General features: G+C 46.4%; 1 protein-coding gene across 1 annotated transcript; it reads left to right on the top strand.

Annotated features, from left to right (window-relative positions):
• The first annotated feature begins 266 nt into the window (after nt 1–266).
• On the top strand, nt 267–23,693 carry LOC306923725 (leucine-rich repeat-containing G-protein coupled receptor 5-like). Its single transcript, XM_079501997.1, has 10 exons — nt 267–347; nt 3,295–3,366; nt 4,781–4,852; nt 5,396–5,464; nt 6,634–6,705; nt 12,216–12,281; nt 18,880–19,005; nt 21,151–21,308; nt 21,463–21,546; nt 21,634–23,693. The coding sequence occupies exons 1-10, from the start codon at nt 301–303 to the stop codon at nt 22,680–22,682; spliced, it is 1,815 nt and encodes a 604-aa protein (XP_079358123.1). The 5' UTR covers nt 267–300; the 3' UTR covers nt 22,683–23,693.
• Nucleotides 23,694–23,991: the final 298 nt, after the last annotated feature.

Here is a 23,991-nt window from a genome sequence, read left to right as displayed (position 1 = left end):
TGAGGGTATATTTATCGTCTTGTTTTTTTGTGAGACCTGTGGGTCTGTTCTCTTCTTAGTACATTTGTCTTCATAAATTGTAACAAGTGTATTTCACCAATATTGTCATAATGTACTTCTGTATGTTACTATGTGTTTGTTATGGAAAGGGAAAAGTGTTTTAAAGGCGTAGTGAAATGGAAATGGTGGACATTTTATTTTGAAGTTTCAGACGGTTGCTATGAAGTTTCTGAACCAATCAGAGTGTCGCATCCCTTCAGGGGATGGGACGGTAGCTATGCTACGCAGGACAGCGTGTGGATGTTTGTTTACAAATCAGATATTCGGCCAGCTTTACCAGTTTACTCGTAGGTGGCTTATTTCTACCCTATAATGTTTTCAGATACATTTCTTAGCGTGATGATTAAGTTGAAACCGAGTAATACACTCTCTGGATGTTATCTAGAATGGGAATAAAAACGGAAGATTTCTGTAATCAGTAGCAGCTGTGCAGCACGCCAGTGTAAACCAGGTGTAGTACCAGAACGAGCACTTTGTTTTTCCTGTCTTCATTGCATGTGAACAGCCTGTACATTTAGCCAATAATGTTGAAAAAAACGAAATGTTATCATGCTGTCGGTTCTACATGACAACTCACCTTTGCATATAGAAAATAAATGTCATATTTGACCACCACTCTGACAGCTGTCTGATGCTCCACACAATGTACACAAATTGAACATACAGTAAATAATCCAAATAATATTCCTATTTCTGACTAATACCACGTGATACAAGACATCAAAACGGTTGCATTGTGAGTATGAATGGACACACTGAAATATTCTCTCACTCTTCTATTATAGACATAGACGTAGACAAGTGACTGACGAAAAATACATGGAAACTAAATTAAAACTATTCAAGGGACTGAAATGAGTTTGCTGCCAAAAACACAACACTGCATGATGTCACCGTCTCCTCCTACAAGCTCTAACGTGCCACTTGTAGGTCTGCTATTTTTGAAAAATAGCAGACCTACAAGCTCGTAGCGTGCCACTTGTAGCAGACCTACAAGCTGTAGCGTGCCACTTGTAGCAGACCTACAAGCTGTAGCGTGCCACTTGTAGCAGACCTACAAGCTCGTTAGCAACTACACACACCTGTTGCAAGGTCCCCTTTTGGTGTTTTAAATGTTTACTGGGGACCCCCTGGAAATCCCACAAGGGCCCCTGGTGGTCCACGGACCCTGAATTGAGAAGCACTGGTATACATTCTAAACAATTGTATTCAGTCAGCTTTTATAAATTACATTTTAAACGTGAAAACAGTCTCTTGTAATAGATATTATAGTTGTAGTTAAAGTACACAGTGTGAATGGCCCTTAACATAACACCAATGCTGAATAGTACTAGGGAGAACATGATAGTATCCGTCCATAGACTGGCCTCTGGTGACCAGATAGGAGCATTACTGCATCTACATTAAGGACAAGTATACAGCCTACTGTACATCCTCAGGGTTCATTGATATAATCTCTTCACATTTATGTACTCTTAGTTTAACCCATTTAGGCCTGACGTCAAAATAAAAAAAATGTCTTCTAAATTCTGACAGTTTTCTGAAATACCTATGATTTCTGTATTAGTGGTGCTCAATATTTCATGCCAAGGACCCCAAAAATGATATGTAATTGGCCTCCGACCCCCATCTGAAAATATGTTCCCCCTAGGTCTGCTATTTTTGGGGGCCACTGTATGTCTGTCTGTCTGTCTAACAATCTGTCTTGTCTGTCTGTCTGTCTGTCTGTCTGTCCGTCTAAAATAGCAGACCTACAAGCTCGTAGCACGGCACCGAGTGCCGCGCTACGAGCTTGTAGGTCTGCTATTTTTGGGGGCCCGGCCACTGTCTGTGTGTCTGTCTGGTCTGTCTGTCTGTCTAAAATAGCAGACCTACAAGCTCGTAGTCTGCTATTTTGGGGGCCACTGTCTGTCTGTCTGTCTGTCTGTCTGTCTGTCTGTCTAACAATCTGTCTTGTCTGTCTGTCTGTCTGTCTGTCTGTCTGTCTGTCCGTCTAAAATAGCAGACCTACAAGCTCGTAGCACGGCACCGAGTGCCGCGCTACGAGCTTGTAGGTCTGCTATTTTGGGGGCCACTGTCTGTCTGTCTGTCTGTCTAACAATCTGTCTTGTCTGTCTGTCTGTCTGTCCGTCTAAAATAGCAGACCTACAAGCTCGTAGCACGGCACCGAGTGCCGCGCTACGAGCTTGTAGGTCTGCTATTTTTGGGGGCCACTGTCTGTCTGTCTGTCTGTCTGTCTGTCTGTCTGTCTGTCTAAAATAGCAGACCTACAAGCTCGTAGCGCAGCACCGAGTGCCGCGCTACGAGCTTGTAGATTTGCTATTTTGGGGGCCACTGTCTGTCTGTCTGTCTAACAATCTGTCTTGTCTGTCTGTCTGTCTGTCTGTCTGTCTGTCTGTCTAAAATAGCAGACGTACAAGCTCGTAGCGCGCCACTCAGTGGCGCGCTATGAGCTTGTAGATCTGCTATTTTTCAATAGCTAAATCATAACATAATGTTTAAAACACCAAAAGGCGTTCCCGCCCAGAATGGGTTAAACCCTCTATACTTGGTAAATGAATACTAAGTTGACCATGGGGTCGGTTCTGTATACTTCGCCCTCATTTGACCAGGGTCGGTTCTGTATACTTCCCCCTCAGTTTGACCAGGGTCGGTTCTGTATACTTCCCCCTCAGTTTGACCAGGGTCGATTCTGTATACTTCCCCCTCAGTTTGACCAGGGTCGGTTCTGTATACTTCCCCCTCATTTTTCCCTTGTACACCAAATCTGTTTGGTGTCCGAACACAGCCCATACATACATGTATAATATAATGTGTCACGCACGACGCGTTGTTGTGCTCTGCAATTGTTTGCCGAATGTTCCCCTCAGACGGGGATGCGTAACAAACGAAAAGGAGTTTCATCTTTAATTTTGAATCAATTGAACAGAAAACAGGGCGGGTGTGTAGACAGGGCTCAATGTATTCAGAAACTCAGAAACAGAACTTTATTGGCAACGTTTCGGTCAAAGACCTGATGCCTGAAGAAGGTCTTTGACCGAAAAGTTGCCAATAAAGTTCGTATTGCAAGTGCAGACGGTGTGCGGGTCTTCTTTGTGCACTTTGTGTGCATTTTTCTGAATCAATTGAACAGAATATACTACTACACTGTACACAAATGCATCAATGCAACTTCTGCAGCCAAAACTGCGTATGCTTTTGCCTGATGTGATCTCGCATGCTCATCTTCCTCAGAATTCTTCAGAGCAACCACATCACATCCATCCCAGGACATGCCTTCATTGGAAACCCTTCCATAGAGACCATGTAGGTTACTGTAGCATAGGTTACCTTCCATAGAGACCATGTAGGTTACCGTAGCATAGGTTACCTTCCATAGAGACCATGTAGGTTACCGTAGCATAGGTTACCTTCCATAGAGACCATGTAGGTTACCGTAGCATAGGTTACCTTCCATAGAGACCATGTAGGTTACCGTAGCATAGGTTACCTTCCATAAAGACCATGTAGGTTACCGTAGCATAGGTTACCTTCCATAGAGACCATGTAGGTTACCGTAGCATAGGTTACCTTCCATAGAGACCATGTAGGTTACCGTAGCATAGGTTACCTTCCATAGAGACCATGTAGGTTACCGTAGCATAGGTTACCTTCCATAGAGACCATGTAGGTTACCGTAGCATAGGTTACCTTCCATAGAGACCATGTAGGTTACCGTAGCATAGGTTACCTTCCATAAAGACCATGTAGGTTACCGTAGCATAGGTTACCTTCCATAGAGACCATGTAGGTTACCGTAGCATAGGTTACCTTCCATAGAGACCATGTAGGTTACCGTAGCATAGGTTACCTTCCATAGAGACCATGTAGGTTACCGTAGCATAGGTTACCTTCCATAGAGACCATGTAGGTTACCGTAGCATAGGTTACCTTCCATAGAGACCATGTAGGTTACCGTAGCATAGGTTACCTTCCATAGAGACCATGTAGGTTACCGTAGCATAGGTTACCTTCCATAGAGACCATGTAGGTTACCGTAGCATAGGTTACCTTCCATAGAGACCATGTAGGTTACCGTAGCATAGGTTACCTTCCATAGAGACCATGTAGGTTACCGTAGCATAGGTTACCTTCCATAGAGACCATGTAGGTTACCGTAGCATAGGTTACCTTCCATAGAGACCATGTAGGTTACCGTAGCATAGGTTACCTTCCATAGAGACCATGTAGGTTACCGTAGCATAGGTTACCTTCCATAGAGACCATGTAGGTTACCGTAGCATAGGTTACCTTCCATAGAGACCATGTAGGTTACCGTAGCATAGGTTACCTTCCATAGAGACCATGTAGGTTACCGTAGCATAGGTTACCTTCCATAGAGACCATGCACGGTAGGTTACCGTAGCATTCCCAAACCCTTTCCATAGAAACCATGTAGGTTACCGTAGCATCCCATAGAACGTAATCGTTCTACATAATGAGCACGATTCAGAAGTATATAGATTACTCTTCATAAATGTAAAGAGTCAAGACATGTAATACATTAATAACTTGTTTACGTTTGCAATTCTCCATCATACATGATCATTTATTTTCTTTGTCTGTTCTCCCTTACATCTCATTATTACTAAATGGTTCATTGCAAATAAAAGGCATTTATTCACCATCAACTTCATTAACAGTGGTGCTAATTAAGCCGTGTTATTCTTCCCCCCAAAAGAAACCTCCAGAACAATCCTGTCCAGGTTCTAGACCAGTCAGCCTTCCAGCGTCTCCCGGAGCTCAGAACCCTGTAAGTCCCCATCAGTCCCACACCAGAACCCTGTAAGTCACCATCAGTCCCACACCAGAACCCTGTAAGTCACCATCAGTCCGACACCAGAACCCTGTAAGTCACCATCAGTCCCACACCAGAACCCTGTAAGTCACCATCAGTCCCACACCAGAACCCTGTAAGTCACCATCAGTCCCACACCACGCTTACTGAGTGAGAGAACCCTGTAAGTCACCATCAGCCCCACACCACGCTTACTGAGTGAGTATATCTTCACATGCCGTACGGATTGTTGTCGTGTGTCACACATCTTACAGACCATTTGTTTGTCGGTTGGGATCCTAACTTCCTTGCTACGGGGCGTAGTATAGTAAGCCCTATGGCTTTGTTTGTCTGGAAAAACATGTCGTGCTACCATTGGTATTTTTCAATCACATATTTATTTCTAACTTCACGTGCTAGTAAACACCAGACCAAACACATGCTCTAAAACCCCTCGGACATGTGTCTTTTTTCTTCTTTCTCTCTCTCCCTCTCCTGCGATCTCATCTGTGTGTTTAGATCTCTCAGTGGAGCCAAAGACATCACAGTCTTCCCAGACCTCACTGGAGCGAACAGACTGGAGACCCTGTAAGTCCCCTACACTACAACAAGCCACCCCAGGATCCCTTATTATTATCCTATTCTGGACGGGAACCCCTTTTGGTGTTTTAACTATTGAAAAATAGCAGATCTACAAGCTCATAGCGTGGCACCGAGTGCCGCGCTACGAGCTTGTAGGTCTGCTATTTTTTGAAAAATCGTGAAAATGTGGCGCAAATCTTTGAATATATTCTTTCAAATATTTGCTTCTGGGGGGGTCCCAGCTGGAACAACATATTTTGAGATGGGGGTCGGAGGCCAAATACATTTTTTGGGGGGTCCTTGAAATGAAATAGTTTGAGCACCACTGACATAGAAACATGTTTTTTTCCCCAGAAAACTCATGATTTAGATTTTAGAAGACATTTTGTAGAATCGAGCTCAGGCCTAAATGGGCTATTATGGTGTCCCGCACCAGCAGCCCCACAAGCAGCCCCCCCCTCTGATTCATTTGCCAACATGTATGTGTTGTTGACGTGTGTGGAGAGTGTTGAAGTTGTGGAGAAAGCCCTAATCCAATGTTTCCCATCCTGCTGCCTGGCCACCCTCCCTGCTCTGCAGAGCTGCTGCCTGTTTGGATTGTATTTCACTGGAGGGGTTTCTTTGTGATGTTTTGGGGGAGAGAGGCAGAGAGGGTGGTCGTCGGGTCATTTGAAAGATCATCGTGTGATTAAAACCCATTTTGGGCGGGAATTATCCCTTTTGGTGTTTTAAGGATTATGTTATGCTTTAGCTATTGAAAAAATAGCAGATCTACAAGCTCATAGCGCGGAGCTTGTAGGTCTGCTATTTTTGAATAATCGTGAAAATGCGGCACACATCTTTGAATAGGTCTTTGTAGGTCTTTGTAGGTCTTCTAAATCATGACAGTTTTCTGAAAAACCTCATGTTTCTATATCAGTCGTTCTCAAACATTTTCATGTCAAGGACCCCCAAAATATGTGATTGGCCGCCGACCCCCATCTGAAAATATGGTGTTCTAGGGACCCCCCCCAGAAGCAAAGATTTGAGTTAAAAACGTTCCCTCTGAAATAATATATTTAAAAGATTTGCACCACATTTTCACGACTTTTCAAAAATAGCAGATCCACAAGCTTGTAATCACCTGCTATCACTTGTTGATCTCACTGATGCAATATTCCAATCTCTTGGTTCAGAAGCGTCACAGGCACCCACATCTCCTCAGTACCCAGTTCCATCTGTCAACTCCTGCCCAGCCTACAGCAGCTGTAAGTGTTCCTTCATGCCACAACCTTTAGAGCATTACAAATGCATTGACATACACATTGATACATTTCAGTCAGACAACTCTTAGAGTGAATTTAGAATATATATTTATTGAGCATAATTGAGCATAGATATATGAAGCATAAATTGGCGTCAGGGCTCTGTCCCTATTCATTCACTGTAACATTAACATTTGAGTTAAATTATAAGGCGAGGCGGGGTTGGCGAAAGGGCCTTTCTGTGTGGAGTTTGCATGTTCTCCCCGTGTCCCCTAGGGCAGGGGTTCTCAACCGATTTTTCACGATTTTTCAAAAATAGCAGACCTACAAGCTCGTAGCGTGCCGCTTGTAGATCTGCTATTTTTAAATAGCTAAATTATAACAATGCTTAAAACACCAAAAGGGGTTCCCGCCCAAAATGGTTTAAGGTTATTGTAGCAGTCAATTTATATTGGGGGTCGGGAGGGGGCGGGGCGGGGGTCCCGAGACATTGCCAAAGCATTTCCGGGGGTCCCCGGCCAAAAACGTTGAGAACCCCTGCCCTAGGGTAGGTACCCTCACAAAAAACATGCAGTAATCCTGGTCTCTAAACTGCCTCCCACCTGGCCAGCCGGGGCGCCTGATGAAGGGGAAAGGAACTGGTTGGAAAACGTGTTCCTTCCACGCGCTACGTCCAACCAGGGAAACTCCCCCCTGTCAGGTGGACAGGGGGGAGCAACTTGGACACTCGGGCATGAAGGAAGCATGAGTTCAAGTCCGTTGCTCTCCCCATGTCCCCCATATACGGGAACTAGGTTGGCGGAGGGTGTGTAGAGCCCAGGATCACATTAGATAATTGACACAGGTGAAAAATGGTTTACAAAATCGTGGGATAAAAACAAATAAATTATAAGCCAAGTACAACAGGGAATGAATAAGATCCCCATGCAGGGGGATCTAGAAACAGAGCCTGTATACAGGTGGATGCTGGGGAGGCGGTGCTGGGATTTGCAAAAACTTCATGAGCAGCTAGGTTAGCAGGGAGCGAGGCAGGGAGACAGCAGCAGCAGCAGCGTACGACCGCACAGCGGGAGAGAAGCCAGGAAAGAGCAGGTAGGCAGATAGGTTTAAATAGCAGCTCTGATCAGGTAAAGAGTGCATGAGACCAGTCACCTGATCAGGTAGGCTCGCTCACGAGTTGCCTGCCTGAACTAGCTCCGCAGGCTTCGCGTCATTATTAGGATACGAGCAACTTCATTTTCTATTTTCCCCTTCTTTCATCATACAATAATGAATTGCATTTTTATAGCGTTTTTCCCAAGTGCTCAAAGCACTTTACAATGGTTCATTCATTCATATGTTGGGAGGTGAAGCGGTGAACAGTCGACGCCAGCGTCCTCACTTCCCACATTCACACACCAATGGTGGCGAGCTCACACTGACCAACTCATTGGAGGCAATGTAGGGTTCAGTGTCAGTGCCCAAGGACACTTCGACATGTGGCCAGGAGGAGCCGGGATTCGAACCGCCGACCCAGGGATCATTGGACGACCAGCTCTAGCTCCTGAGCCACAGCCGCAATAGAGCGTCGCAGTCCTGCCCCCTCGAGAGACTCCTCATAGACTTTTCAGAAAGTATTTGTTTTTCTTCTTTGTAATTATTTGTTTGGTCCAAAATATTGTGTTTGTTGTCATGATTTGTCACGACTCGAGTTGGCTTCGTACGACGCTTAAAAGGTATTTAAAAAAATACTTTTTGAAATGTCTATGGGAAAAATGCATTGGGAATTATTTCCTGGGCCTGGCGTCGTCATGAAAGGGGGCAGGACTGCGACGCTCTATATAATTCCGTATTTGATGATTAACAACAACAATCCTCAATGTCATGGTTAATAAACAGCCCCATGGGGGGCGCGGTGGCACAGTCTGTAGCACTGTCGCCTCACAGCTAGAAGGTCCCGGGTTGGATTCCCGTCGGGGACGCTTTGGTGTGTTCTCTTGTCCACATCATCAGCGCCGCCACACATACCCTATAAGTGGGGTTGGCGAAAGTGTCTTTCTGTGTGGAGTTTGCATGTTCTCCCCCCGTGTCCCCTAGGGTAGGTACCCTCACATGTTCTCCCCGTGTCCCCTAGGGTAGGTACCCTCACATGTTCTCCCCGTGTCCCCTAGGGTAGGTACCCTCACATGTTCTCCCTGTGTCCCCTAGGGTAGGTACCCTCACATGTTCTCCCCGTGTCCCCTAGGGTAGGTACCCTCACATGTTCTCCCCGTGTCCCTTAGGGTGGGTACCCTCACATGTTCTCCCCGTGTCCCCTAAGGTAGGTACCCTCACATGTTCTCCCCGTGTCCCCTAGGGTAGGTACCCTCACATGTTCTCCCCGTGTCCCCTAGTGTAGGTACCCTCACATGTTCTCCCCGTGTCCCCTAGGGTAGGTACCCTCACATGTTCTCCCCGTGTCCCCTAAGGTAGGTACCCTCGCATGTTATCCCCGTGTCCCCTAGGGTAGGTACCCTCACATGTTCTCCCCGTGTCCCCTAGGGTAGGTACCCTCACATGTTCTCCCCGTGTCCCCTAGGGTAGGTACCCTCACATGTTCTCCCCGTGTCCCCTAGGGTAGGTAACCTCACATGTTCTCCCCGTGTCCCCTAAGGTATAGGTACCCTCACATGTTCTCCCCGTGTCCCCTAGGGTAGGTACCCTCACATGTTCTCCCCGTGTCCCCTAGGGTAGGTACCCTCACATGTTCTCCCCGTGTCCCCTAGGGTAGGTACCCTCACAAAAAACATGCTGTAATCCTGGTCTCTATACTGCCTCCCCCTGGCCAGCCGGGGCACCTGATGGAGGGGAAATAAGGATGGTTGGAATAACGTGTTCCTTCCACGCGCTACGTCCTACCTGGGGGAACTCTCCCCCTGCCAGGTGATAAGAAGAGGCCTGCTCACTCCTCCTCATGCATTGAAGGAAGCACGAGCTCAGTTCAGGGCTCTCCCCAGGTTGGCAGAGGGAGAGTAGCGCCCAGGATTACAGCTTAGGCAATTGACACTGGCTGAAAAATTGGTTACAAAATCATAGGATAAAAAAAAAAGTAAAACAATGTGAAAAGGGTGCCATTTCTTCTTACGCCTTGGCAATTGGATGATTTGAGGCATTTTGTTCCAAAAATGTGTTTGGCAAAAATCCACTTGGTTGGTGGCGCTATAACAGGCCAAAGTGAAAAGGGTGGGATATATTCCTCAGCCTAGTAGGAAAGTCCGTGAAAGATTTCACGTAAATTGCAAGCTGCATTCATGATTTGAGGCTTTTTGTTCAAAACGGGGCCAATCCTGCAAACTTTGAAAGCCAATATTAGCCAATTAGTATGGAATATCGGACAGATATGTCTTGAACACATGACTTTAGAGATAGTGTGTAACGATTTGCGGGATTTTTGGACAGAATCTGGAGGAGTAATATAAAAAAAATTGTTTTTCAAAAGTCGGCCTCCTGGTGGCGCTATAACAGGCCGATCTGGAAGATTCGTGGAGGTTCATCGCTGGCATCCAGGGAGTGTGTGTGCAAAAGTTGGCATGGACCGGGTTAACGGTGCCGGAGATTAGCTGCAGACGGACGGACAGACACAAGGACACACAGACTCACACACACACACGGACGGAGTGCAAAACATACTCTCTCCCCATGCCTTCGGCCTGGTGGAGACAACTAAACATACTCTCTCCCCATGCCTTCGGCCTGGTGGAGACAAACATACTCTCTCCCCATGCCTTCGGCCTGGTGGAGACAACTAAACATACTCTCTCCCCATGCCTTCGGCCTGGTGGAGACAACTAAACATACTCTCTCCCCATGCCTTCGGCCTGGTGGAGACAAACATACTCTCTCCCCATGCCTTCGGCCTGGTGGAGACAACTAAACATACTCTCTCCCCATGCCTTCGGCCTGGTGGAGACAACTAAACATACTCTCTCCCCATGCCTTCGGCCTGGTGGAGACAACTGAACATACTCTCTCCCCATGCCTTCGGCCAAGTGGAGACAACTAAACATACTCTCTCCCCATGCCTTCGGCCAAGTGGAGACAACTAAACATACTCTCTCCCCATGCCTTCGGCCTGGTGGAGACAAACATACTCTCTCCCCATGCCTTCGGCCTGGTGGAGACAAACATACTCTCTCCCCATGCCTTCGGCCTGGTGGAGACAAACATACTCTCTCCCCATGCCTTCGGCCTGGTGGAGACAACTAAACATACTCTCTCCCCATGCCTTCGGCCTGGTGGAGACAACTAAACATACTCTCTCCCCATGCCTTCGGCCTGGTGGAGACAACTAAACATACTCTCTCCCCATGCCTTCGGCCTGGTGGAGACAACTAAACATACTCTCTCCCCATGCCTTCGGCCTGGTGGAGACAACAATAAACACCCCCACCAGCCACAGAAGATCAGAAGACAAAATGTATCTAAACAAAGCATCGGAGGCATTAGTCATGCATTTCATATTTTGTCTCCGTTTGTGTTTTTTTTCATATGATTTTTATCCCACGATTTTGCAACCCATTTCTTTCACCCAGTGTCAATTATCTAATGTAATCCTGGGCGCTACACTTCCTCTGCCAACCTGGGGGGGGGGGGGGGGCAGCGGACTGACCTCATGCTTCCTTCTATGCATGAGGAGTCCAAGCTGCTTCTTTTCACCTGACAGGGGAGAGTTTCCCCGGCCGGACGTAGCGCATGGAAGGAACACGTTATTCCGACCAGTTCCTTTCCTCTCCATCAGGCGCCCCGGCTGGCCAGGGGGAGGCAGTTTAGAGACCAGGATTACTGCATGTTTTTTGTGAGGGTACTACCTACCCTAGGGGACACGGGGAGAACATGCAAACTCCACACAGAAAGGCCCCTTCGCCAACCCCGCCTCGGGTATGGGCACTGATGACGCGGAGGAGAGAACACGCCCCCAGCGCCCACAGCGGGAATCGAACTCAGGACCTTCTGGCTGTGAGGCGACAGCACTACCGACTGTGCCCCATATTCTGTCTCAGTTGATAGGCCTGTCTCTACACTCTCTTATCTAACTTCAACAACTTAATTTTCAATAATGCATGCAAACATCATATCCCATCAATAACCAAATAGACACAATAGGGCATAGCAGTGGCCGTGGGTTTCTGGTTCCACTGAAAAATCGGCCATTCATTTTTTTCCCATAGAGATTTACAAAAATATTTAATCAAGCCTTCCAGGATCCTGGTGAATCATGACCATAAAACCTTTGATCTGTGAATAAATGAAAATGAAAACCTCTAAACAAAGATTATCACCAGGATAATAACAGACATAAAAAAAAATGTGTACTAAAATCTCTATGGGGAAAACCACGCCCACTGCCAGGCCCCTATAACACAATACAATAACCCAACCCTTATGTCCAGATTATTCCATTCTTTGGGAAGGCATGTTTAGATGCTGAATTGGACATTTATTTCCTTTGGGAAAATGTCCATGTAACCTGTGTGTGTGTGTGTCTCATCTAAAAGGGACCTGTCTTACAACTGGATACGGTGTTTACCCAACCTCACTGGATGTGGAAAGATCCAAAGACTGTGAGTCATCTGTTTTAGTATTGTAAAATAGTCACAGTCAATAGCAGAAGCTTTTAGTCGCCCAGATGAAACCTCAGAGGAGACTTTGTTTTAACCAATTTAGGCCTGACGTCGAAATTAAAAAAATGTCTTTTTAAAATGTTTTTTTTCCCTGAAAAACCTCATGTTTCTATCTCAGTGGTGCTCAATATTTCATGTCAAGGACCCCAACATTTTTTTGTAATTGGCCGCCGACCCCCATCTGAAAATGTTGTTCCAGGGACGCCCCAGTCCAATTTGAGTTAAAAACTGAAACTCTGAAAGAATATATATTATTCAAAGATTTGAGGCACATTTTCCCGTTAAAAAAAAAATAGCAGACCTACAAGTTCATAGCACGGCACTCGGTGCCGCGCTATGAGCTTGTAGATCTGCTATTTTTCAATAGCTAAAGTACAACATAATGCTTAAAACACCTGAAGAATCTGTTCTATAATCAACGGCCCATACACAGACCTTGAATACTTAGACTAAAAAACACGCAGGACGGAGAACGAAGCCAACAGCAGAGACAGGCAGATGAAGGTTCCGGAGTTCCAGTTTATTTGCAGAGAGAGTACAAGACATCATTCGCAGCCATGGCCTGGCCCACCCGCCTCACGGCGTGTGAGCCACTGAACTAACTGTTACAAACATTTGCAGTAGACCTTATACAATTCAAACACAGAGACAACAAAGGGAAGAATGCAAAGGTGATCCCAACCCCCCTTTACCAAATTGTCACACATGTCTAAATAAGGTAGTGGTCACCAGGAAGCAAGCACAGAACAGTAGGTGCCCTGCAGGCCTGGCCGTTTACTATCAGCAAGCCAGATCTTTAGGGTCCCCCCTGCAGCTGCCCATACATTCCTGTCTAAACACATCATGTCACTCTCTCGTGCCCTGAGAGACAAAGATCCACTTTAGTTTAAAACATGGTTATTTAGGCTATATTAATGTTAATTGTGATTTCCAGATACATCAGACCTCCCTTTGAGGCAACCATGCCTCATAAAAACGAATATGGAAACACAATTGACCCTCGTCCTCCCTTTGGCACTGACTGGAACATTAAAAATATGACACAAAGAAATCAAACAATTACAGTGGAATTCAAACTTCTAGGCATTCAAATCACATAACTCGTTACCAGTGTTCTCATTCCATTACAGTATTATCATCGGTGTGCTTATAGAACTCCCTTCTGTGTTCAATTTAATTTCAGGCTAAAACATTACATAGGAAATACAATGAATAAAAATAAGTAAGTAAGTAAATAGTAAAAAATACATTCCAGCCCGAAAACCACAGTAAGAATCTCTCTTACACACTAACAACTTCTCTGTACTGTAATCAACACTTTTAACCTTTACATAACTCAAAACATGATCATTGACATAAATGATAACCCGTAAACATATATCTGACATTTAAACACAATACACCGTCGCTGTATCCAACCCCTTTTGCTTCACTCCAAAGCACCCAATTATTGAATACAAAGTGTGTTACAGTTCTTCAAACTTTACATCTGATGCTCTTAGCATCAGTTAATGTTAAGGATAAATTTTACCATAGTCATTCATAAAATGATTCATTTTTGTTTAGTTAACTCATCTTTTTAGGACATGCAGAAATCATCTATAATTATTTCAACACTCTAGATTCCCCAAGGCTCGTACAAATAACAGCACTGTTACCACCGGCGACCATAAACCCTAACTAAGTTTTTCCAGATCCCGTGCATGCTACTATTATTCACTTACGTTAAAATCCTAGAGTAATTTATATAACTTTAGAGTTTTCCCCACATGTCATAGCAGAAATACCTTCGTTGACTTTTCCCATTCACAAATTTATTCGAACAAAAATAAGAACGTTATGCACAATTAGGATGATTAATACTTATGCGTACGACAGGAGCGCTGTCTTTCGCCTGACAAAGAAACATCAACTAATTTTACTCCGGTAAATATTTCTATTCAGCTCCAAATCTCCCTTAGGCATATCATCCCCATTAAGCCAACTTCTCTAATTAAATACCTGACACATAAAATCAACACACATGCCCATTATATGTTGAACTAGACAAACGTAGACATACATTTGGAATCAAATGGAACGATATCCATCTGATATAATAAAATCTTCTGTAACGTTTCTTCTCCTTTTGTCTCACCTTCGTCATCAGTCAGCGCACACGGGCCAAACGAGGTTTGTGATGCAGTACACTTATGCACCGCATGGCATAGGCCGCTCTGTTGTCGAGAGTTGCCCTTTGTCCGAAAACTTTCATTCTGATCCGAATTCACTTTCATCACCTCCTCCCTTTCAGTCATGATAATACAACATGACTAAAAAACGAGAAAGTGATTCAGTGTCATCACAGGAGCCTGTAGACTTCTGCGAGGCAGAAACTTGCGATTCGCCGCGTTGCGAGCTTGTAGATCAGCTCTGTCGAGCCGCTGAATGGAACGAAGCCACGACGCCTCGCCGCCGGCGCCTGTCGAGTCGAGACGCGCCGAGAAGAGCCAATGAAGTGGCCATCGCCTCCCTTGGACCGCAGACCGCCGACTAACGCCCTTGGGCCGGGGCACGCTGTGCTCCGTAGCACCCCTCTCCCCGCCGTCCAGCCGCTGTCCATCGCCCTCTGGTCACGATCGCCGAGAGCATCAAGCCGTTGCCCATCGCCGCTCCTCGGTGCAGGCCGCCTCCGTCGTGGTGGTGATGAATGAAACCCCCCCCACCGCGCCGGGCAGGCCGTCGCCATCGTCTCGCTGGTTCGACTGCAGTGCGCATAGCGCCGTCGTCGTCGCCGTTCCCCTCCGTCCAAAAAATTGCCGACCGAAATATCTATTAGACTGAATCGTCATTGTCCACTGGCTCTCTCGCCTGACGCAAAGATGCACCAACACGACCGAGCTCGGCACCACTTTGAAGAATCTGTTCTATAATCAACGGCCCATACACAGACCTTGAATACTTAGACTAAAAAACACGCAGGACGGAGAACGAAGCCAACAGCAGAGACAGGCAGATGAAGGTTCCGGAGTTCCAGTTTATTTGCAGAGAGAGTACAAGACATCATTCGCAGCCATGGCCTGGCCCACCCGCCTCACGGCGTGTGAGCCACTGAACTAACTGTTACAAACATTTGCAGTAGACCTTATACAATTCAAACACAGAGACAACAAAGGGAAGAATGCAAAGGTGATCCCAACCCCCCTTTACCAAATTGTCACACATGTCTAAATAAGGTAGTGGTCACCAGGAAGCAAGCACAGAACAGTAGGTGCCCTGCAGGCCTGGCCGTTTACTATCAGCAAGCCAGATCTTTAGGGTCCCCCCTGCAGCTGCCCATACATTCCTGTCTAAACACATCATGTCACTCTCTCGTGCCCTGAGAGACAAAGATCCACTTTAGTTTAAAACATGGTTATTTAGGCTATATTAATGTTAATTGTGATTTCCAGATACATCAGACCTCCCTTTGAGGCAACCATGCCTCATAAAAACGAATATGGAAACACAATTGACCCTCGTCCTCCCTTTGGCACTGACTGGAACATTAAAAATATGACACAAAGAAATCAAACAATTACAGTGGAATTCAAACTTCTAGGCATTCAAATCACATAACTCGTTACCAGTGTTCTCATTCCATTACAGTATTATCATCGGTGTGCTTATAGAACTCCCTTCTGTGTTCAATTTAATTTCAGGCTAAAACATTACATAGGAAATACAATGAATAAAAATAAGTAAGTAAGTAAATAGTAAAAAATACATTCCAGCCCGAAAACCACAGTAAGAATCTCTCTTACACACTAACAACTTCTCTGTACTGTAATCAACACTTTTAACCTTTACATAACTCAAAACATGATCATTGACATAAATGATAACCCGTAAACATATATCTGACATTTAAACACAATACACCGTCGCTGTATCCAACCCCTTTTGCTTCACTCCAAAGCACCCAATTATTGAATACAAAGTGTGTTACAGTTCTTCAAACTTTACATCTGATGCTCTTAGCATCAGTTAATGTTAAGGATAAATTTTACCATAGTCATTCATAAAATGATTCATTTTTGTTTAGTTAACTCATCTTTTTAGGACATGCAGAAATCATCTATAATTATTTCAACACTCTAGATTCCCCAAGGCTCGTACAAATAACAGCACTGTTACCACCGGCGACCATAAACCCTAACTAAGTTTTTCCAGATCCCGTGCATGCTACTATTATTCACTTACGTTAAAATCCTAGAGTAATTTATATAACTTTAGAGTTTTCCCCACATGTCATAGCAGAAATACCTTCGTTGACTTTTCCCATTCACAAATTTATTCGAACAAAAATAAGAACGTTATGCACAATTAGGATGATTAATACTTATGCGTACGACAGGAGCGCTGTCTTTCGCCTGACAAAGAAACATCAACTAATTTTACTCCGGTAAATATTTCTATTCAGCTCCAAATCTCCCTTAGGCATATCATCCCCATTAAGCCAACTTCTCTAATTAAATACCTGACACATAAAATCAACACACATGCCCATTATATGTTGAACTAGACAAACGTAGACATACATTTGGAATCAAATGGAACGATATCCATCTGATATAATAAAATCTTCTGTAACGTTTCTTCTCCTTTTGTCTCACCTTCGTCATCAGTCAGCGCACACGGGCCAAACGAGGTTTGTGATGCAGTACACTTATGCACCGCATGGCATAGGCCGCTCTGTTGTCGAGAGTTGCCCTTTGTCCGAAAACTTTCATTCTGATCCGAATTCACTTTCATCACCTCCTCCCTTTCAGTCATGATAATACAACATGACTAAAAAACGAGAAAGTGATTCAGTGTCATCACAGGAGCCTGTAGACTTCTGCGAGGCAGAAACTTGCGAATCGCCGCGTTGCGAGCTTGTAGATCAGCTCTGTCGAGCCGCTGAATGGAACGAAGCCACGACGCCTCGCCGCCGGCGCCTGTCGAGTCGAGACGCGCCGAGAAGAGCCAATGAAGTGGCCATCGCCTCCCTTGGACCGCAGACCGCCGACTAACGCCCTTGGGCCGGGGCACGCTGTGCTCCGTAGCACCCCTCTCCCCGCCGTCCAGCCGCTGTCCATCGCCCTCTGGTCACGATCGCCGAGAGCATCAAGCCGTTGCCCATCGCCGCTCCTCGGTGCAGGCCGCCTCCGTCGTGGTGGTGATGAATGAAACCCCCCCCACCGCGCCGGGCAGGCCGTCGCCATCGTCTCGCTGGTTCGACTGCAGTGCGCATAGCGCCGTCGTCGTCGCCGTTCCCCTCCGTCCAAAAAATTGCCGACCGAAATATCTATTAGACTGAATCGTCATTGTCCACTGGCTCTCTCGCCTGACGCAAAGATGCACCAACACGACCGAGCTCGGCACCACTTTGAAGAATCTGTTCTATAATCAACGGCCCATACACAGACCTTGAATACTTAGACTAAAAAACACGCAGGACGGAGAACGAAGCCAACAGCAGAGACAGGCAGATGAAGGTTCCGGAGTTCCAGTTTATTTGCAGAGAGAGTACAAGACATCATTCGCAGCCATGGCCTGGCCCACCCGCCTCACGGCGTGTGAGCCACTGAACTAACTGTTACAAACATTTGCAGTAGACCTTATACAATTCAAACACAGAGACAACAAAGGGAAGAATGCAAAGGTGATCCCAACCCCCCTTTACCAAATTGTCACACATGTCTAAATAAGGTAGTGGTCACCAGGAAGCAAGCACAGAACAGTAGGTGCCCTGCAGGCCTGGCCGTTTACTATCAGCAAGCCAGATCTTTAGGGTCCCCCCTGCAGCTGCCCATACATTCCTGTCTAAACACATCATGTCACTCTCTCGTGCCCTGAGAGACAAAGATCCACTTTAGTTTAAAACATGGTTATTTAGGCTATATTAATGTTAATTGTGATTTCCAGATACATCACACCAAAAGGGGTTCCCGCCCAAAATGGTTATTGTGTTTTCCCAGTAATGTCATTGGTGAGATCCATGTGGAGACCTACTGTAGCTTCAGATCCATGTGGAGACCTACTGTAGCTTCTTGGAGATGAAGAAGGCACTCAGGTCACTGTTGAGTGACCCGAGTGCCTCAGATGCACGCGTAAATATAGAAAATACCCTTTGGAAGAGATTATTTGGGGAATACATTGTTTTTTATTATAGAAATGTACTATGTAAATGTAAATATGAAAAGTGGAACAGTGAGTCTGTACAGTGCAGTACACTATGCAAACTATTGTAATTAGACTGTTAGTTAAGCTGTGTGAATCGTGCGATGTCGTGTGTGTGTGTGTGTGTGTGTGTGTGCGAGCATGTGTGTGTGTGTGCGTGCGTGTGGGAAAGTATTGCAATGACCAATGAGTCTCAAATGAGTGTAGAGGGCACTGAAGGAACTATAGTCTTGTTTATGTATGGAATGATTTGGATGATTCATGTAAAAACTAAAAAGTGAACAACTTGGTAAGACGATGCATTTGAATCCCCCCCCCCCCCCCCCCCCCCCAACCTCACCTCTCTCACCTTCAGTGACCTCACCTCCAACCGGCTGTCTTCCTTCTCCCTGGAGGGTCTTCATGGACTCACCCACTTGAAGCTGTCTGGGAACCTTCAGCTCAGAGACCCTCTCCCCCTGCACCTCCTGCCCAGGCTCAGGTACTGTAGAACCTTCAGCTCAGAGACCCTCTCCCCCTGCACCTCCTGCCCAGGCTCAGGTACTGTAGAGCCTTCAGCTCAGAGACCCTCCCCCCCTGCACCTCCTGCCCAGGCTCAGGTATAGGAGCCTTCAGCTCAGAGACCCTCTCCCCCTGCACCTCCTGCCCAGGCTCAGGTACTGTAGAACCTTCAGCTCAGAGACCCTCTCCCCCTGCACCTCCTGCCCAGGCTCAGGTACTGTAGAGCCTTCAGCTCAGAGACCCTCCCCCCCTGCACCTCCTGCCCAGGCTCAGGTATAGGAGCCTTCAGCTCAGAGACCCTCTCCCCCTGCACCTCCTGCCCAGGCTCAGGTATAGGAGCCTTCAGCTCAGAGACCCTCTCCCCCTGCACCTCCTGCCCAGGCTCAGGTATAGGAGCCTTCAGCTCAGAGACCCTCTCCCCCTGCACCTCCTGCCCAGGCTCAGGTATAGGAGCCTTCAGCTCAGAGACCCTCTCCCCTTGCACCTCCTGCCCAGGCTCAGGTATAGGAGCCTTCAGCTCAGAGACCCTCTCCCCCTGCACCTCCTGCCCAGGCTCAGGTATAGGAGCCTTCAGCTCAGAGACCCTCTCCCCCTGCACCTCCTGCCCAGGCTCAGGTATAGGAGCCTTCAGCTCAGAGACCCTCTCCCCCTGCACCTCCTGCCCAGGCTCAGGTATAGGAGCCTTCAGCTCAGAGACCCTCTCCCCCTGCACCTCCTGCCCAGGCTCAGGTATAGGAGCCTTCAGCTCAGAGACCCTCTCCCCCTGCACCTCCTGCCCAGGCTCAGGTATAGGAGCCTTCAGCTCAGAGACCCTCTCCCCCTGCACCTCCTGCCCAGGCTCAGGTATAGGAGCCTTCAGCTCAGAGACCCTCTCCCCCTGCACCTCCTGCCCAGGCTCAGGTATAGGAGCCTTCAGCTCAGAGACCCTCTCCCCCTGCACCTCCTGCCCAGGCTCAGGTATAGGAGCCTTCAGCTCAGAGACCCTCTCCCCCTGCACCTCCTGCCCAGGCTCAGGTATAGGAGCCTTCAGCTCAGAGACCCTCTCCCCCTGCACCTCCTGCCCAGGCTCAGGTACTGTAGGGCAGTTGTTGCCGAAACGTTTCAGCCCGTGAGCCAAAAAAATAAATGACCAAACTAAAGAAAATAAATAATTTTCACTAACCAAACTAGTGAAAATAGAGGGTATGCACATGCATAAAGTGAATGGCAAATCGAATGACAAAGTGAGTGACAAAAAGTGAGTTTAATGTCGTTTAACGTCGTCTAATGCAATCAAATACAACTTTTCTGTTTGGGTGTATTGGCTGTCAAGGCCAGAAAGTCGTTTTTTGTCACTTAGTAGGCGTTCCCGCTTAACTTCCGGGTTTGAAGATGTCACACGCATACCCTCTATAGCAGATCTACAAGCTCACAACGCTTCACGCCGCGTTGTGAGGTTGTAGATCGGCTACTTAAACACTTGTTTTCTAGTGACCAGCTCCGTTCCCTCCCAACTCCAAATAAGAAATACAGATCCTTAGGCTGAATCCTCCCTGAATACGAGCCCTTATAGACTCCTCTGACGGTTCCCTACAAATATAGGAGATATCAGTTACACACCCCATAACATTGCCGTTTTAAACGTTCTACTCTAATGTTAAAGGACTACTTCACCACTTTTCCAACCTATCTTCATATAATAGGTCCTATAATAGGCGCACATTTTTTCTACTTGGTCTGTGTCTCAGAGGAGGGCTGTGGGCAGTTCAGAAACCGTCCTCCAGTGACATCATCGATGGGGAATAAAAGCTAATAGAAACTGCAGGCTTTCTAGTCCTTAAAAGTTGCAATGCGAAAATAGAAGCCATCGTTCTCACGATAATGAAAATCTAAACATTTTTGTAAAAAAAAATCTTGTTTAAAAAAATATCTGCCTAATGATGATGTCACTGGAGGACGGTTTCTAAACTGCCCACAGCCCTCCTATGAGACACAAACTGAGTAGAAAAAAATTGTGCCATTTTATCATGATTATTAGTGAGGACCTATTATATGAAGATAGGTTGAAAAGTGGTCCTTTAATACTTTGCTGTGTAGCATACTGTCTGTGGAGTGATGAATGACTCATGTGGTGTACCATATGCAGGGTAGCGGAGCTGCCCTTTGCCTACCAGTGCTGTGTGTTTGCACCCTGCTGGGCCAAGTCAAGGAGCCCCTTCTCGCCCTGGAACCTTGGAAGTGTTGACGACAACAGCAAGCCAAGTCTGAATCAACAAGAGAGCTATGACGACGTAACCTTCCAGGGTGAGTCAAAACCTTTTTGAGGGGCACTATAGTGAAAAGCCCCTCCTATATACAGCTTTTCGTCCCGTCACGTCTCACATTTGCCAATGTTTGCATTTACACAAACCCGGAAAGCTGGCCATAAAGATTAATCTATATTGCACTATTTTCTCAGAATATGGCAGTCCAGACGACTTGGCAATGGAACCAAGTGTAGATGCTACAGAACATGCTGCTGTTCGCTGTTCTCCTGTCCCTGGTGAGTATATGTTTTTCCACCTCCACTATTGAAATAAGGGACAGCAACAAAAACAAAATCTCATCACATTTTTGTCTCCATCTCTAGGTCCATTCCATCCGTGCCAGAGCTCGCTTGCTACCTACTGGTATCAGTTTGTCATCTGGCTCATCATCGTCCTCTCCGTCACTTTCAATTTCCTGGTGCTGTTCTCGATCTTCTGCTCTGCATCGAGACCCCCCCCCGTCCAGCATCTTCTGGGTGTCCTACACTGGGTCCACTTAATCACGGGTCTCTCGAGTGGCACTCTGGCCGTGGTAGACGTTCTGACCGTGGCGGACCGTGGCGGCGGTTGTCCGTGGTGGGAGGTGGAAGCGCGTCCGTGGACCACAAGCGTCCTGTTCGCGCTCTCCTCCGAAGCCGGGGTCCTCCTCATGACGGCCGTCGTCTTCGAGCAGATGCGATGCAGCGATGAGCCCAAGGCGGCGCCCGGCAGGAATCTCCTGCTGGGGCAAAGAAGGGGCGTTCAGGTTGTAGCGGCGGTCTGTTGTACCCTGGCGCTGTGCGCCGCCGCTAGTCCCTTCCTGTTCAGAGCTGATGAACACAGTCTCACTTCCATCTGCATGTCCGTCTCTCATCATAACCACTCCATCTGTTGGGGTTACGACTCGACGCTGTTATCACTCAACTTCCTCTGTTACCTGTTGATGACGGTCACGCACTGTTGTGTGAACCAGCAGCAGCCCGGGGGTGAAAAGATGACCTTAAAGCCCAATAGAGTCCACCAGGATCGTGCCACCAGCATGACCAAAACGGTGACCGCCGTCCTCCTTTCCAATTGCCTGCTTTGCTTCTCCGCAACTCTCCTCGCCTTCACGCTTCATCATCATCAGCATCCTTTCCTAGTCGTCTCCAGCCCAGAGTTTGTCAGGTTCACAGCGTTGCTGACCGTGTGCCTGCCCGCCTGTCTGGACCCTCTGCTCTACATGTTCCTCAGTGTGCGTTTCAGAGAGGATCTCGGCGGCTTTCTTCCGTGGACTTCACACAGAACACACAGATCCCGCCACGGCAGCCACGACGTCGCGTCCGTCGACTCGGAGGGTCCAGAGACGCGGTCGTGTACGACGTCGACGCAGGACCTTGTAGTCCCCGTTTGATGGTGGAAGAAGTCGACCGTGTCGTTCTGGCTGAGTCTGAGTTTTACAGAATCCAACATGTTCTCGCTTAAATTGCTTTTTGATACACACCATGACTCTACAAAAAGTTAACAGTACCTTGTGTTTATTTTCCCCATTTTTAGTTTTGTTTACCATTCAATATTTATGCTCACTTCTTATAATACATGTTAATCATTTTCATACATTTTATATGAAATGCACTGTTCCAATTTTTCTTTTACTAGTTCTTACTGACCCTTTTTATTTACACCTTACGGCATACATGGGAAACTGGCGGCCCGGGGGCCACATGCGGCCCCCCACCATCACTTAATGCGGCCCGCAGGTTAATGACACATTATTGATTACAATTGAATTACTTCAGTCTATATGTAGCTTTAATGACTAGTAATAAAATGTCATTGTCTTTTTATATCCAATATATTTGTATTTAGTTCATAAAGTTAACTATAACTAAATGCATTTGAAATTATATAAAATGGCAAAAAAAATAGCAAAACATTCAGTATTTCTATTAAAATAGCAAAAATTGCCGATCTACAAGCTCAAAACACATCGCAGTGCGACGCGTTTTGAGCTTGTAGATCGGCTATTTTTTGCTATGACAGTGATATGCAACGTGGCCCTCTGGAATGAGATTGGGAATATAGTGGCCCTCTCCATTGTCAAAGTCGCCCACCCCTGCCTTACGGTAATTGTAACTTTGTGGCTTGCTGCTTGTCAGATTGTTTTTATACGGGTCTGTGAAGCACTTCTAAACATTGTTTTGTGCTATACAAATTAAATGTATTAATATTACCATGTAATGAAGGCACCATGAGCTGACTATCAAACAGCCATTGATTGGACACGCTAGGTCAGGTGGTCAATTTTAGGGCTAAAAAGTGACCCCTGTGTAGTGTTCCTCTGTGACCACATTACATTATATTCAAATTCTTTATTTATGAAAGATGATTGTGTTTGATTTCAAATAAAATGTCTCACATTATTGCTTTTAGCTGTATCGTTCATTCCATGATACAAAATGGATTAACTCATTAAAACCGGGAAAGCATGTGTCATTTCAAGCTATACTGTATATATATATTTTTTACCTTTTTCAAAAATCTTGAACGTGTTGAAAAAATCACACCCGTGTGAACTGAGTGGTGCAAATCCCCCCCCCCCCCCCCTCTCGCTCATATTAGCAGGCAACAGTGCAGCACTATCTCTCTCTCTCTCCGTTTCTGGCACAACAGCGCCACTTTTGGTACTCATTGGTACTGGTGCTCATAGTCAGTCACACAGG

This window comes from Electrona antarctica, assembly GCF_951216825.1.
Source record: "Electrona antarctica genome assembly, chromosome: 5".
In the NCBI taxonomy this organism is placed as follows: Eukaryota; Metazoa; Chordata; class Actinopteri; order Myctophiformes; family Myctophidae; genus Electrona; species Electrona antarctica.
This window is presented reverse-complemented; position numbering and strand designations above follow the sequence as displayed.